Source organism: Dipodomys merriami, unplaced genomic scaffold (assembly GCF_024711535.1).
Source record: "Dipodomys merriami isolate MVZ:Mamm:240054 unplaced genomic scaffold, mDipMer1.0.p SCAF_2, whole genome shotgun sequence".
Taxonomy (NCBI): domain Eukaryota; kingdom Metazoa; phylum Chordata; class Mammalia; order Rodentia; family Heteromyidae; genus Dipodomys; species Dipodomys merriami.
Window position 1 is genome coordinate 98101898 of NW_027203381.1, and position 17071 is coordinate 98118968.

The following is a 17071-nucleotide window of genomic DNA, read 5'->3' on the forward strand; positions in this document are numbered from 1 at the left end:
TTGTGAGAATATTTCTTTATTTTCATTTATCATGCTTAAACCTAATATGTTGACTATATTTTTCCAAGCTTCTTGAAACATAGCAGACATGACTTAATTTATTTAAAACGTTTTATGCTTTATATATTGTATATTCATTTTGATCTTGTTTTATTTAATTTTATTTAGCTTTATTTAGCTGTATTTCTGATTCAGCAGCTGTCATTTTTGGATATCAATTAGCTTGTCATCAATATATTCATATTTTTGTATTTTCCTTCTAATTTAATTTTGTTATCTGTTCCTATAAGTATTTTTGCCTATTCTGATTCATCCATTACTTCTAATAATTTGAAAATTTCCCCTAATTATGTAGTCTTATTTTTAATTCATTATTTTGTCATATATTTTCTTAGCTCTTATTTTATTGAATTCATGTTTGAATGAAGTAATTGAAGCATGAAGTAATTGTAAAAAAATGTCCTTTGTATGGTCAAATAAAGTAGGTTATCTGTAATTATCAACTTCTCAGATTACGTATGTTTCCTGTATACTCCATCTTTTAGAGGGTTTCATTGTCACTGTCTCTTAGGGTTTGAAGAAATACTACGTAGAAGTCCTATTCATTGTATAGTTCTGGCACCTTCATAGTGTACATAGTATACTAATTCCATAACAATCTAGTTCTTTCTCCTTAGATTCAGAGAGAAATTAGTGAAAATAGGTGTGTGTGTGTGTGTGTGTGTGTGTATGTGTGTGTGTGTGTGTGTGTGTGTGTGTGTGTGCGTGTGTGTGTATGTACACAAGAACCAAAACGTTGGGAGCAGCCATGTACTGTTCTTGACTCTACTTGGGGATCTTCAGTTTCCTCTCAATGCCACTTTTACAAGTTGACATGATGTGTGTTCTTGCCATGCTTATCTGCTTTAGGGCAAGGCTAGGCAAGTACAGCCTAAAGGTCATAGCTGACATACTCTTTTTTTTATTTCTCTGTCTCTTTCTTTTTAAAATACAGGTATTTTGGAACCCAGTTACACCCACTCGCTAGCATATTGTCTGTGACCTCTTTCATGCTTCAGAGACACAGTTGAGTACCCGTGACAGAGACCATATGGCTGGCGATGCTTAGGGAAAGTCTATGACATGTTCCTGGAGATAGTTTTATTTTTCTTGTTAGATTTTGACAATTTGTCTTCATTTCCTTAGAATTCAGAAGAGATATAGGTGTGCTCTTCATTATACTCTCTTGATAAGGAAGCTACAGTTATGCAGGCTTGTAAATGGTTCATTGGTAACACAGCCATCATATTCTTACACTAAAATGCCTGAGATTATCAAGAAATGTTTGTTGGATTACTATGGTCTATTTTATATAACAGCTTGTTCTTGTATCTTACTGGGACATCTATCTCAATAATTAAAATTATTTACATTCTTTTTCTTCAATGTTGTCTTTTTTATTGAAATATTAATTCACCTTTTTGGGAATTCTATTTAATATTCTAATGTATTTTTTTGTTGAAGGTATACGAAGTTTCATCAGATTTTGAACAACATTGGAGAGAATGAAGGTGGTATTGATAAGTTCTCCAGAGGCTATGAAACCTTTGGCATCCACAGATGTTCTGATGGTGGTTTGTACTGCAAAGAATGGGCCCCAGGAGCAGAAGCAGTATTTCTTACTGGAGACTTTAGTGAGTATTAAGAAAGAGTTGAAGCTATTAGTTTTTTCCTCTTCTATTTAAAGCACACACTGTATTTTGTCAACATTAGGACATGATGATTAATGATTCAAATAACTGACATTTCAAATGTTTCCATATATTTTATTTTACTTTCTTTTTATTATTTTATTTTCTTTACTGGCATTTGAAATCAGGGCCTTATGCTGGCTTGGCTGATTATGATTTGAGAACCACATCTCCAAATGTTCTCCTGGGAATTTTCTGCCTAGCATTAGTTTTAAATAGCAGTCCTTTGGCTTAGCCTCCTGGGAGGCTAGGATTATAGGCCTGAGCTACCTGTGCCTGTTCAAAAATTATTATTTATACTCATGTAATAGAGCTGTTTCTCCTGTGATGTGTTCCTGAAAAAAATGTTATTTTCTGTATCTATATGAAAAACAACCGGGTATGAATAAAGTCGTGGTAGGAAGACTACTGTAAATGTATTCACCTGGGCTGATAAGTTCTGATGAAACAAATAGCAAGGCAAGTGAATGTTGTAGCAGAGCTATATCTCCACTAGCATGAGCACCTCACGCTGGTTGGCATCTGAGTTTTTGCAAGGATTCTCTACAGTCTCATACCTGTTTCTGAGACCTTCATAAATGCACACTGTTGGCCTAGAGGGCAACCTTAGTCACTTTTTGTTTTTCCCTTCCTTTTTCTGTAATGTAATGGGATCTATCACCTCAGCATCACCATCTGCACTCAGCTACACTAGCAGGTGATAAAACTCTCAGTAGCACAAAGTTAAGTTTCCTTACTTACTGTATAGTGGGAGGAAGGACCTGTATAATGATCTATAATATAATCTGCAAGGTTTGATTTTGGAAGGGTATAGAAAGGCCACAGAATGACAATATAGGAAGTTAATGGTGACAGGAAAGTAACTGAAAAAAACAGGCAGTGGTAGAGTGCTCTTGAAAAGGAAAAAGAAATGCCGAAAGGATTTTTGTTTGTAAATCTTTACAGGAACGTAATGTGTAAAATATTATTTTCACTCATTACCAGATTCAACAGTTTCATATTATTGCATTTTTATGACATGCTGGAGGTAGGAAAATTATTGCAACAGAAAATAGATCATGGCTGTCAGGTCCTGAAAGCAGTAGCTGAGCTTGATCAAAAAGGAACATGAGGAAACTATTTGGGATGATGATACTGTTTAGTCTTGTTTAGGATAGTAGTTATCCAACTGAATCAACATAATATAGAATCATGCAATAAGCCTGAGTTATACTGGGTATAAATTAAATGTCAAAATTCAACAAAAGCATAGCAAAAAATTAACAAAAATTACTAAAAGTTTGTTTATATACATATAAACACTTAATATATAAATATCATTGATAAGGTATTTTCTTTCTATTTTGTGTTGTGTTCTCTTCATCTGGTTCATGGAAGTCTTATTGTAAATGCTAATTTTTTTACAGGCCATATGTGACACATATTTGAGTTTAAAAGAAAACTCTTATACTAAAACTTTTCCACAGTTAATTACAATTTCTCTCATAGGTTACTTAAGTTACAGTTTTAAAATTAATTTTACTTATTAAATAATGAGTAACACAAAATATAAATTTTTGTTTCTCAGTTACATTGTTTAACCTCATTTTAGTGCTCAAAAGTCACATGTAGCTACAAGCTTCTTTATAGGAAAATGAAGGTTTAAATTTTTTTTCCCATACAGTCACAAAGAAAAAATAATGTCAGATGTTTATGTTTCAGGAGAGTTATTGGAAAACTTTATAGAAAAATTTATGAATGTCCTGAGACCCGAAATTTCAGATTTGTATGATCTAGTGATAATTAGGAAAGGTATTTTGAGGATAGTAGGATTCTCACTTAAATTAGTCTTTTATTTATAATTTCCATACACGAAAACATGGTTATTTCTGCCTTGACCACTGTTTTTTAATAACCAAACTGTTTAAAATCAGCCTATTATCAAAAGTTCTTTGTCATTTTGTTCTTTCTATCAAGATGCTAATGTCATTTTTCATAGGAATAGAAAAATCAATCTTCAAATTTATATAGAAGCATGAAGTCCACAATAGTCAAAATTATTCTGAACAGGGCTGGGAAGGTGGCTCAGTGGTAGAGCGCTTGCCTTGCATGCATGAGGCCCTGGGTTCGATTCCTCAGCACCACATAAGCAAAAAGAAAAAAGCCGGAAGTGGCGCTGTGGCTCAAGTGGTAGAGCGCTAGCCTTGAGCTGAAGAGCTGAGGGACAGCGCCCAGGCCCAGAGTTCAGGCTCCATGACCGGATCCCCCCAAAAAAAAATTATTCTGAACAAAAAAGCAACATTTGAGTTACTAGAGTACCATATTTTAAGCTATATTGCTAAGCCATAGTAGCAAAACCAGCATGTTAGTGGAGCAAAACAGACCTTGAGACCAGTGGAACATAATACATGACACAGAAATAAACCCACACATCTGTAGCTACCTGATTCTCAGCAAAGATTGCAATAACATATTTTGGAGAAAAGATAACCAATTTTACAAGTAGTACTGGGAAAACTGGCTATCCACCTGTAGAAGATTGAAGCTAGGTTCTTATCTCTCACTTTGTATAAAAATCAATTCAGAATGGATGAAAGGCTTTAATGTCAGCCTGAAACTTTGAAACTACTAGAGAAAAACCTAGAGAAAATCCTTTACGGCAATACCTTTCTTCAGAAGCTCAGAAAATAAAAGTAAAAATTGACAAATGAGGTTGAATCAAATAACAGGACTTTCTGCATAGCAAAGGAAAGAGCCTCCAGAATGAGAGAAAAAATTTTGAACTGTCTATGTAACAGTAAGTTACTGTCCAGAATATATAATATAAAGAAGATGTACATATGTACCATAAATGTGTAGTCGGATAGGATTGATTATATAATATTATTTATGAAAAGAGTATGTTCTTGTTTGCTCCTTTATATTTTTTATCAACTAAACTAACAATATTTTCTTTACAAGTAATTGGAACAGTCAAATATATAAATGCCTTTTAAGAAAAAAACCCCACAAAACCAATTCTGCCTGCTACCTGTGGCTCATGCTTGTAATCCTAGATACTTAGTAGGGTAAAATCTGAAGATGGTGGTTCAAAACTAGCCCTGGAAGGAATGTCCATGAAACTTTTATCCTATCACAGAAAAAATTAAAAATGGAACTGTGTTAGGGGCTGGGAAGGTGGCTCAGTGGTAGAGTTCTTGCCTTGCATGCATGAGGCCCTGGGTTTGATTCCTCAGCACCACATAAGCAAAAAGAAAAAAAGCCGGAAGTGGCGCTGTGGCTCAAGTGGTAGAGCGCTAGCCTTGAGCTGAAGAGCTGAGGGACAGCGCCCAGGCCTAGAGTTCAGGCCCCACGACTGGACCCTCCTCCCCCCCCCAAAAAAAAATGGAACTCTGGCTCAAGTGGTAGAATGAGCAAAAGGAGCTCAGGGACAGCACCCAGGCCTAGAGTTAAAGCCCCAGGACTTGGGGGAAAAAATCCATGACTTGTTTAAAATGAAAAAGGATCTAGAGTTTGAAAACACATTTGAATTTTCTAAGTGTATTTCTTCATTTGCTTTGGTGAGGATAAAAGTGTTATTTATCTTGCCTATCTAATTAGGTTACACTGGGTACTAACTTGTGAATATGAACATTTGTATGCCATATTCAGTTCTGTGTTAATGTTAATTGGCAAGTTGGCAAAATGCTCTCATTTGCAAAAGGCTTTTTTTCTTATTAAAATTTACTATTACCTGTATTTCTAGCTACTTGGGAGGAAGAGATTAGGAAGATAAATTCAGGGCCAGCCATGATAAAATGTTAATGAAATCCTCCCCTTATCTCAAACAAGCCAGGGATTGTACACATCTGTAATCTCAGTATATATGTACACACAAAGACACACACACACACACACATACCACACACAATTTTAAAACAATCATTGACCTTACCAAAATATAACATCCATCTGTTTTGCCCATACAGAGGCAGATCTGTCTATTGCTATTCAAATAATTTAAAAACTGCTTGAAAACAACTTCATGTAAAATATAGTACATTTTTAATTTTTTTAAAAAAGGAGAAAATCATTTATTTGTCTCTTTCCCATTTTTTTTAATGACTCAATATTTTAAACAGCTAGTTAGCAGCCACTGCAGTGTCCAAACAGATAGTGTACATGCAATATCATTTCTCAGAATTGGAATCTTACCACCCAGAAGGTGTTTTTCTGAAGACTAGAAACTGCACTCCAGGTTTGAAATGAATTTTTAAAACTTTGAATCATCTGTAGTCCTGGAAAGATTCATTCTTCAGAAAATTATTATGATTTAAAATACACTGGGAGTTTTGGTACTAAGTCATGTTTATTGCAGGCTGCTAGGATAATTGAAGAGACCTAGCTTCTTTTCAGTATCTAGATGATAATAAGAATGAAAGGCAGTAAGCTACATATGTCAATATAAAATAAATTGGGTTCCTATTTGCTTAAATGAAAACATTTTATTTAAAATTACTAAGTGTAGAAGCTAGCCACTTTTCAAATAAGCCAAATGTCGATCATTGATAGACTGAACTAAAACACACATAGACATAAACACTCATGATTTTTAATCCAATAGAAAAAGGCAACCACTGATTTTTTTTTCCAAGTGGAATGATACTGAAAGAATCTTCACTTCTGTTTTCTGAACAAAATTCATCTCTAACTTTTTTTTTCATTTACTAAATGACAAAGAAGTATCATAGAGCCTTTGTTTCTTAATCTCCTGTGTTCTGAAAGAAGGCCACTTAAAGTGTGCTCTGTGGATTTTATGTGTGGTTTTAGACACTGGAATCAGCTTATAAGACATTGTCAAAAGTTTGACAGTGAAAGTAGAGTAATTTTGTTTATTCTAGTTTTTGAGTCTAATAATGATTTGAATTTTCAAATAATTTTGTGTAAGTATTGGTCTTGCTCAAATTTTAAGTTTTAAAAGAGGTATTATTATTATTATTATTATTATTTTTGGGTCCGGTCGTGGGGCCTGAACTCTGGGCCTGAGCTCTGTCCCTCAGCTCTTCAGCTCAAGGCTAGCGCTCTACCACTTGAGCCACAGCACCACTTCCAGCTTTTCTTTTCTGCTTATGTGGTGCTGAGGAATCGAACCCAGGGCCTCATGCATGCAAGGCAAGCACTCTACCACTGAGCCACCTTCCCAGCCCAAAAGAGGTACTATTTTTATTATTATAGGTAGATTGAAAAGCACTGCTCTAAAAATGAGATATAATAGTAATTGGCATAAACCAATATGATTGGAAGTGTAGTTCCGGTATCAACTGCTTTTGCATGCTCTTTGTTTCTTATAGTGGCATGGTCAGTTTTCACTGTAGTGTGACTGGCCTGGTAAAAACTGCTCCAGTATATTTTAGCAGGTTGTGACAGTAATGCCTCTTTATTTATTTATTTTTTAAATCTGTTGTGGGGCTTGAACTCTGAGCCTGGGTGTTGTCCCTGAGCTTTTCATCTCAAGGCTAGAGCTCTACCACTTGAGCCACAGTGTCACTTTTGGTTTTCTGGTGGTTTGGGGAGATAAGTGTTTTATGGACTTTCCTGCCTAGGCTGGCTTTGAACCATGATCCTCATATCTCAGCCTCCTGAGTAGCTAGGATTACAGGCGTGAGCCACCAGCACCTGGCAGTAATGACTTTCCTATGTATGTTGGATTCTTTATATGTTCTTCTCATTGTGAGCTGTGACTCTTTCTCATGTGTCAGATTCTTGGTAGATTCCAAGATAATGGAGAGGCTTCTATCTGATCTTCGAAAACAGAAAAAGAACAATGGAAGAATTCTGGGATGACTGTAAAAACATCAGATGACAATGTGTTTGCATCCCTTCTCCTTCCTTCCTTCCTTTCTTCCTTACTTCCTTCCTTTCTTCCTTCCTTCCTTTCTTCCTTCCTTCCTTTCTTTCTTTCTTTCTTTCTTTCTTTCCTTTCTTTCTTTCTTTCTTTCTTTCTTTCCTTTCTTTCTTTCTTTCTTTCTTTCTTTCTTTCTTTCTTTCTTTCTTTCTTTCTTTCTTTTCTTTCTTTCTTTCTTTCTTTTTCTTTCTTTCCCTTCCTTCCTTCCTTCCTTCCTTCCTTCCTTCCTTCCTTCCTTCCTTCCTTCCTTCCTTCTTTCCTTCCTTCCTTCCTTCCTTTCTTTCTTTCTTTTGTTGGTCATGGGCCTTAACTGTGAGCCTGGGCGCTGTCCCTCAGCTCTTTAGCTCAAGGTCAGTGCTCTACCACTTGAGCCACAGCGCCACTTCTGTCTTTTTCTGCTTATGTGGTGCTGAGGAATGGAACCCAGGGCCTCATGCATACAAGGCAAGCACTCTACCACTGAGCCACCTTCCCAGCCCATCTCTCATTTCATTTACCAAATAATACAGACTAGACTTATGTCAGTGAGGCAGGGGATCAGAATACTGTTTATGAAAACTCCTGACAATTCACAACTAACAGTACCATCATGGATCTTGACAATGAGCTAAATTCTCCTCACTCCCCAGACCCTTGCATAGTAATTCTTCTCCCTGTTTTATGTGCAGCACAATATTATATAGTGATGAACTATGAGCGATATGAAAAAGTTACTGGGTATTAGTAATATTTCAAAAAGACAACCTGGAAGAAATAGTTTTTCTTAAATATGCACAGTGAGTTAAGAAATATGAATTTAACTGAATGTTCCCATGCAGATTATTTTACATGGATCAATTAAGCTTTCATACCTTTTTAATTCAAAGGAAATATGGTCTTGTAGATAATGGTTTATATGAGCATGATGACTCAAAATCTGATAAAGGATCCAACTCAAGGGTATGATTTTAGTCTTACATCAGAAGATGAGCAAGTGTGTATATTCTTGTGTCTGTTTTAAATTAAAATGATGTTTATTCTTGTGCTTGTGTGTTCATCTGTCTTACACCTATGTATACTTTCACATTCTCTTTTTAAAGTAATACCTTCAATACATGTTGCAATTTCAGACCCCAATTTTGCTGGATCAGAGAGCTTTGTTGTAAAGCCTAATAGGATTATGTTTATAGGGAAGCATCTTAAATTCAGGGGATTTTAAGAGATTGCTGTTAGAAACCTTGATGCTGGAAGGTAGATTTGGAACTGTACTATAGAAGCAGTAATTTTCTAGCTTCATATTACTTTTTACAAATATCCTGCTAAAATTTTTTGTTGGATAGCTAATAAAGTATTTTCTGTTAGGAATCAGTTTTGGTATTTAACTTGTATTCATATAACTTGGTATTTACTTGTGTGTGTGTGTGTGTGTGTATAATTATTTTGTATGCTTTTTTTTAGCAGTTTTGAAATTGTTATTATTTTTCCCATTAAAAATGACTGTGCACTTCAGCATTTACTTGTACAGTTATATTGTGCTTATTTTCTTATGCACTTAAAATGTTTTCTTAATGGAAGTGATGTATTAGTCTTTAATAATGGCATCTAGTCAACAATATGTTTGATGATAAATAACAGATGATTAGCATCTGTGTCTTGATCACAATGCAACTCTTTATTTTAAGATCAAACTGCATTATTTTAAGAAGCTATCACTTATGATACATTGTTGAGGAAATGCCAGCTTCATTTGTTACTATTTTCTTTCTGAAGCCACAGATATCGTACCTGAGTATCATTTTGCATTATAGAATGTTTTATTGAAATGTGGTATATCGGTTAAAGGTGAGGAGCACTGTTTGTTGTTCTCATCCAGGTAGCTCCCCTGAGCATATCAGTTAGAGTTAGAGTTGAGTGGTTGGTCTTGCAGCATCAAGGTATGACTCCATCTTTCACCTCGTCTCATCTCATTTCTCTCTTCCCTTATACGTTCAAGTATTCTTTATACTTTCAGTTCACATCCAGTTACCTTCTTGTTAGAAAATGTTAGAAGTATTTTAAAATTGTATCATGGTTTGGTAGTTCCTCATGTGAAGCTATGACTGTCTTATATTAATTTTAGCTGCCAGAATCCCTTCTCTAATGATTGATGGATTCCAAATTCTAATGATGAAAACTAAAAAAAAAAAAAAAAAAAAAAAAAGACAGCCATTTTAGTGGCTTGGAACACAGTAACAAAAGCATGCCAAAGATATTATTCAAAAAGTACAGACCACATTCTCTCAGCAAGAATAAATATCCTTCAACATTGATGCAGTTGTGCAAGAATTCACCACCCAACAGCCATGGAAAGAGACATAAGTGAGTTGTGAGAAGTGGAGGTGTGGCTCAGGGAGTAGAGTACTAGCCTTGAGTGAAAAAGTCAAGCAAGAGTCTGAGGCCTTGAGTTCAAGCTACAGTACCAGTAGACCCCTTCCCCCACCCCTCCAAAAAAAGAATTTTGAGTCAAAACTTCAATGCCTTGAATATTCTCCCATTTTTTTTGTATTTATTTTATATTGAACATGTTTAATGCTGAGCTATAGCCATACAGCACAAATAAGTAGTTTAAAATGTACATTTTTTTCATATTCTTACGTTATCTATCTGTTATTATTGTCTAATTGCAAAACATTTCCCTTTTCCAGCTTCATTCTACCTCCATTATTTTATTTTATTTATTTTCATTAGTTGTGGGCTTGAACTCAAGGCTTAGGCTATGGTCTCCGGGCTGTTGTGTTTAAGGCTAGTGCTCTATCACTTTGTGCCACAGCACTACTTCCAGTTTTCTGGTGGTTAATTGGAAATAAGCTCTATTTCCAATTTCGTGGACTTTACTGCTAAGATTACAGGTGCCATCCTTTTTTTTTTTTTTTTTTTTTTTTTTTGTCAGTCATGGGGCTTGAACTCTGGGCCTTAGCCCTTTCCTGTGCTCTTCAGCTCAAGGTGAGCGCTCTACCGCTTGAGCCACAGCGTCACTTCCGGTTTTCTGGTGGTTTATTGGAGATAAGAGTTTTATGGACTTTCCTGCCAAGGCTGACTTTGAACCACTATCCTCAGATCTCAGTGTCCTGAGTAGTTAGGATTACAAGTGTGAGCCACTGCAGCCTGGCGACTTCCATTCTCTTTTTGTTTTTGGTACTTTTTTTTAATTATAAAAATACCATACAGAGGGGTTACAGTTACATGAGCAAGGTAATGAGTACATTTCCTATCAAGTATTGTTGCCTCCTCCTTTGTTTTTCCCCTACCATCCCTGCCCTGCTACCTCCACAACTACCCCCGCCCCAGCCAAAGTTGTTTTCAACATAGTGTCTTGTGCATCACAATAGATTAACCTGTATCCCTATTTAAGCATTTTTCCCCATCCCCTCCAAAAATTAGAGAAGTGTATATTATATGCAAGATGTAGGACCCGACATCAAATACAGTGAAAACAGGGGTTATACCGACATCAAATACAGTGAAAACAGGGGTTATACCATAGGGGAGGAACATAAAAAGAAACAAACAACAAAAAAAAACCATGGTACATTATAAATAATTTAGAAGCAATAGCAAGAAAGAAGAAAAATGTGTCCCTATCTTGAGATTCATTTTGCTTAACATCATGTTATCTGGTCATATGTACATAGCTTTTGACCTTTTCTGCTTGTCCCAGATATATACTTGTTATTGCAAATAAGGGAACTCATGGGACCTATGTTTCTTTAGGCCTGGCTTACTTCACTTAATATAATTTTTTCCAAGTCTTTCCATTTCCTAAGAAATGGGGTAATGTCATTCTTTCTGATGGAGGCATAGAATTCCATTGTGTATATATACCACACTTTCTAGATCCATTCATCGACTGAAGGGCATCTGGGTTGGTTCTACATCTTAGCTATGGTGAATAATGCTGTGATAAATAGAGTTGTGCTGGTAGCTTTAGTATGGCCTTGTTTGTGATCGTTTGGTTAAATGCCCAAAAGTGGGATTGCTGGGTCATAGGAGAGCTCTAGGTGGAGTCTTTTGAGGAACCTCCATACTGCTTTCCAAAGTGGTTGAACAAATTTACACTCCCACCAACAATGCAGTAGGGTTCCCTTCTGGCTACATCCCCTCCAGCATCTGTTGTTATTATATTTCTTGATTATAGCCATTCTAACTGGGGTGAGTTGGAATCTCAATGCATCTTCCATTCTTAATAGTTGAAAGTTCAGGGTTTCTTTTTTCTCTGTCCCTTGACATCCCTTTATTTATTTACTCCTCTAACCTCCCTCCCTCCCTCTCTTCTCTCTCTCCCCCCTCTCTCTGTATGTCTATCTCTTTTAATTTGGATATTGAACTACCAAAGCTTCTGCTTTAGTCTCCTGAATGCTAGAATTTCAGGAGTATGCTATCATGTCTGGCACCCAATTCTGTACATTTCATATAGTTAGAATCATACCATAGAGACTTTTGTGTCTGGTTTCTTCTATATAGCATCATATTTTTGAGGTTCATTCATTTTGTGTCATGTAAAAATACATTACTTCATTCCTTTCTATGGCTGAGTAAAATGAAACTTGCATATCACATTTTATTTAATGTACATTGGTTATTTCTACTTTTGCCTACTGTAAATTTTTTGTGCATATTTGTGTAAATATTTGTTTTTTATTTCTTTTAATTGTCTAGGCCATTGTTCTTGCCAAATTTAAATAAGTATGCTAGATAATTTGTTTATTTGACCCAAATACCATTTTCTTCCCTTAGAAATAAAATAACAATGTTATTCTCCTTTCACCTACTTTGCACTGCTCTTCAGTTTTAAACTTTTGTCTCTGCATATGTTGAGTTGGTTTAGTGGGAGGATTGAGGATCAGGTAGGACTGGAAGCAGACTGGAGTGGGAAGAAGAGAGAAGCCAGGTAATTGTCTCCCTGGCCCAACCAGTGGCCATATGTCTTGGCCACTGAAATGCTTTGCAGTTCTTATTTTTCTCTCTCTAAGCAAATGTCTATATTTCAAAATAGCTACAAGGCAAAGGGTTTTCAACTCGACAAAGTATAACTGAGTACAGCAATGTTTCAATTAATTTATCTCAGGCTTAAAATAGATTTAGAAGCCACAATTATATTAAACAGACTTATACAGCCTCTTGTGTCCTGAGCAAGTTTCAGAAACTTGGAGGGACTTAAGGGTTCTATCTAGCATGGGAAAATGGTACTGATCAGCATACTACCTAGGTTTCACTTAACATGGATTAAAGGAACACAGATCATCACAGTCACACAGATCATCACAGTCAGCCACAGTATATTTTTTTGTAAGTGAATCCCACCTTCTTGTAATATGTTTACATTTCTATTCAAAGTAAGAACTTTAGTGAATGATTCTTTCTCTCTCTCCCTTCTTTATCCCCTTTCTTCTCCCTCCTAACCTTGCTTTCTTCCTATCTCCTCCATTCACCCTTAGATTCTACCTACCCAACCTTTCTTCTTCTTCCCTTCTTTTCCCTTCCTTTCCTCCCAACCTTTTCTAAAAGTTCAATATTTCTTTGCTTTTCTTAATCCTCATTGAGCCTGGGATTTAATATTAAGAAGTGAAAGATTTCAATTTTGCAAAAAATGTTTTAGTTTTTAAAATCAGTAATTGGCTTTGTATTAATTTATCAGTGGCTTCTAAAATAGCAGTAAGCAATTAACATGATTTTTTTTTTTTGGTCCGGTCGTGGGGCCTGAACTCTGGGCCTGGGCACTGTCCCTCAGCTCTTCAGCTCAAGGCTAGTGCTCTACCACTTGAGTCACAGCGCCACTTCCGGCTTTTTTCTTTTTTCTTATGTGGGGCTGAGGAATCAAACCCAGGGCCTCAGGCATGCAAGGCAAGCGCTCTATCACTGAGCCACCTTCCCAGCCCCGCAATTAACATGATTAGATATCTAGATTTAGTCAATTAGTATCAAATTTCTTTTCTTTTTTTCCCTTACAGTTTCTGAACATATTAAAGTACTCACTTCATTAAAGTTCTATCCCTAAATAATGTAGTTAGCATCTAACTCACTAATATATAGTTGACTATATATATATAATATATATAGTTGACTATAGATATATGTATGCATGTGCATATATGCATATATGTGTATATATATATTTGAGAGAAAGAAACAAATTCTATGTATATAAGATGTGTTTACAAAATCAGTATGCTTTTTCAAGTTAGAAAAACAAGGACAAATATAAAATTTAAATTAAGTTCTTCTCCTTCCTCCTTTGCTTTCCTGCTTTCAGGTTAGTTGTTATTGTTTATGTGCCTGACTCTGTGATTAAGTCTTAAAACTTGTACAGTGTAAAAGAAGGCGAATTAACTCTTCTCTTGCCGGGAAAATGGATGATATTGTAATAAGCAACATCTAGTACTAAAGTTGCAGTGAGACTATGTTATTTGAAATGATTTTAGCCATTGTTATGTGACTTTTGATTAAAAAATAATACTTAAATTATTTTATTAAGGTATTTCAGGAAATAAGTAAAATTGTTTTCCTGTGATTGGAAGTCAACAAATGCTTAGGATATTCAGTAATGATTATAAGCAATGTGCTTTTTCAGATTACTGTTTCTGAAGATATTGAGTATTTATTGTGTTGCTCCATCATGTCTTTGTTTTTCAGACAAAGGTGTTAAACTGAAACTTTTGTGGTATATATCTGGAAAATGTGCAACTGATTTTAGTGATATATGAGGTTTTTTGTGTTGTTGTTCAACTATACTGAGCTGGAGGAAAAAAAATATCTTACAATAACTGTATTTAAATTTTAATGAAACTAGGTAGAAAGGAGACTAAAGTGAATTTCCTTTTTAGTCTTTTAAATGAAAAAGTGCATCATTTGTTCTATATATCATATTCATCACCAGCAAAGCATTCACTCCCCTGAGAGAGATAATGGATTCAGAGAGCTGAGAGGAATGGAAGATTGTCATTAAGTACAGATGGGTTTTAGTAATATTCTTATCATAAAAATTAGGTTGCAAAACCTTGAGGTTTGGAATTAAGTTGCCATAGGTATATTTAATTAAAAGTAGATTGCTTTAACCTTTCTTTAAGTTAGAAACAGATTTTAAATCTTAAATTAAATTTATACTTGGTTTGTATTTAAGTTATATTCAGAACTTGCCTTTAATAGGAGTTCTTTAGAAAATTTATCCCTGAAAAGGTATCTTTTAATTGAACTATTACAGTGAACATATAAAGAAGTTTTTGAAAGAATTTATTACTTATTATATTGGATGATGAATGCATGGTTTATTTTTCTCCTTGTTGCAAAAGTAAACAAACATACCAAAAATTGAACTAAAATCGGAACAAAAGGAAACCTTAGCACCTCATTAACACAGATATTTATAGCTCCTAGTATTTTAATTTTATAACTTATGGGTTGATTTTGTTGTTGCTATTCACAGTACTTTCCAATGGATAGTCCTCATCTTAAAACACAGTACTGGATCTTTGATTTTATTCTTCAATCTTAATCTAAGGCATTCAAAGAAAGCAGGATGTATACAGAAATGTGTATAGTCAACTACCCACTCTCCATGTGTGTGCTCTCAACTCTAGCTGTCCATTTGTTGGTGTTTGGACATGAAACTCCCTTGTTCTGGGCAGTTGGAGAGTTTGAGGTTTGGTCTGGGCCATCTCAGTTCTTCCCATTGAAAAAAATATCAAAGGAGCAGAGTTAGGTAATTGATACCAGTTGCTATACTTCCAATTTGTGATCAGGCTATGGTTCCTTTCAGTCAGCAGTATTTCTCTTTGCTTTTTTTTTTCTTTCTTGTAAAGTTGAAGTTTATAGTTTACTAGTTACCTTCTTTACTTACTCAAGTGAATAGTAATGTAAGTGCTTCATCTAACTTGGGTGGTAAAACTTGATTTTTTTAAGGACAAGACATGCTAACTAGCTCAAAAGTATCTCCGATTAATTGTACATGTTAAATCAAAACAACCTCTATCAAAAGCTAAGTCTATTCACCATGATTTTCATTTCATTTTGAAAAGAAAAGCTGCTATAGAAAATAGTCTATATTTGTTCTCTATTTTCCTCCTCTCCACAGGGAGAGGAATCATAAACTGAAATCTGCTGTAAATATGCCATCATTACCCAGAAGGTAATTGCAACATTATAGAGTTGTTAATCTTTTCTCAATGAAAATCGAGATTCATTCACTCTCAGAGGCTTAGTAAGAAAGTGTGTTCACGTTAGGCATAAGAAAATTGAATTCATTGTCGCACGAAGATGGATTATCCTCATCTGGACTTTATTTTCTTCCCAACTTTCATCATCGGCCTTGTGGGAAGAATTTTCTGTGTATATTGCCAAATATCTGGGAAGATCAAATGAAATTTTGTCTGTGAGTGATTTTAGTATAGTGCCTAATATTAGTAGCTTACATGTTACTTCATCTATTCCTTTTTTGCTTTTATTTTCTGATTGTACTCAAAGTTTAAATGTGTAATGTGCACATTTACATTTATGATCTATTATATTCCCTTTCTTGGAACAACATTAAATGTGTTGGAATTTTTTGTTCATCGGATTCATACCATCTTTTTCTGTGGAATAAATGAACTATACCTGCTTGTATTAGGTTTCCGTAGCCATTGCCATAATAACTACAAGGACATCTTAAGGGTTCACATAATTTTATTTTGGTTCATTGTTTCAGAACTTTATGTTCATTGTAAAGCTAAGGGCAGGATTCTGCCAGGAATCACTCAGAGAGAATTACTGTGCTCATGGCCTTCTTTCTTTCCCATCTAAGCCCTAGCTTCTTATAGGATGTTACCACCCACAATTAGGGCAGCTCTTCTGACTTTAATTCTTCCTTGAAACACTTGACATATCCTGAAGAATAGTTTACTAATCTTCTAAGCCCTTCTCAATCCAATAAAGTTGATAAGTGAAGATCAATTATAACGTATCCTTCCCTTCTGAACTTGACACCTTAATGAACTTGACAGCTCATTAATCTATAAATTCTACTCTCAACACACAGAAGACTCATGTCCATCTAATAGGGGCATATCTAAAAGTCCCCAGAATCTCCGATTCCAAGTGCAAAGCTTCTGAGTCTCAACTGTTAGCTATCAGCCAATTTAAAGTGAAAAATGAGGTGTATATTTACAATATACAATGACACTGAATTCTATTCTCATTTCTAAAGGAAAGTATAGGATAATATGGAAGTATCAGCCTAAAGAAGAGACAGCTAAATCTGTAGCAAGGCAAATTACAAGTTTTACCTTCATGTCCATTTTCCAGTATACACGGTGGTATTGATATGGGCCCTCAAAGACTTGGGTGACATATCTCATGTGGTCTTGCCTTTTGCTATCCACATGGTCTGTTACTTGGCCTGGCATTGTTGACAACCAATGATTTTCCTGACAGATATTTTAACTATGTGGCAGCTCTACCTTCATGGAGTTGCCATTGCATCATTGCA

The 17071-nt window shown here is 35.2% G+C and overlaps 1 protein-coding gene across 2 annotated transcripts in view; it reads left to right on the plus strand.

Annotated features, from left to right (window-relative positions):
* Gbe1 (1,4-alpha-glucan branching enzyme 1) overlaps nt 1-17071 on the plus strand; it is a 210857-nt gene that overhangs the window by 32737 nt on the left and 161049 nt on the right. For both annotated transcript variants that reach the window (XM_070030451.1, XM_070030450.1), the window contains exon 2: nt 1504-1673. In XM_070030451.1, the coding sequence (XP_069886552.1) occupies nt 1504-1673 (170 nt within the window). The remainder of the gene's footprint in view (nt 1-1503; nt 1674-17071) is intronic.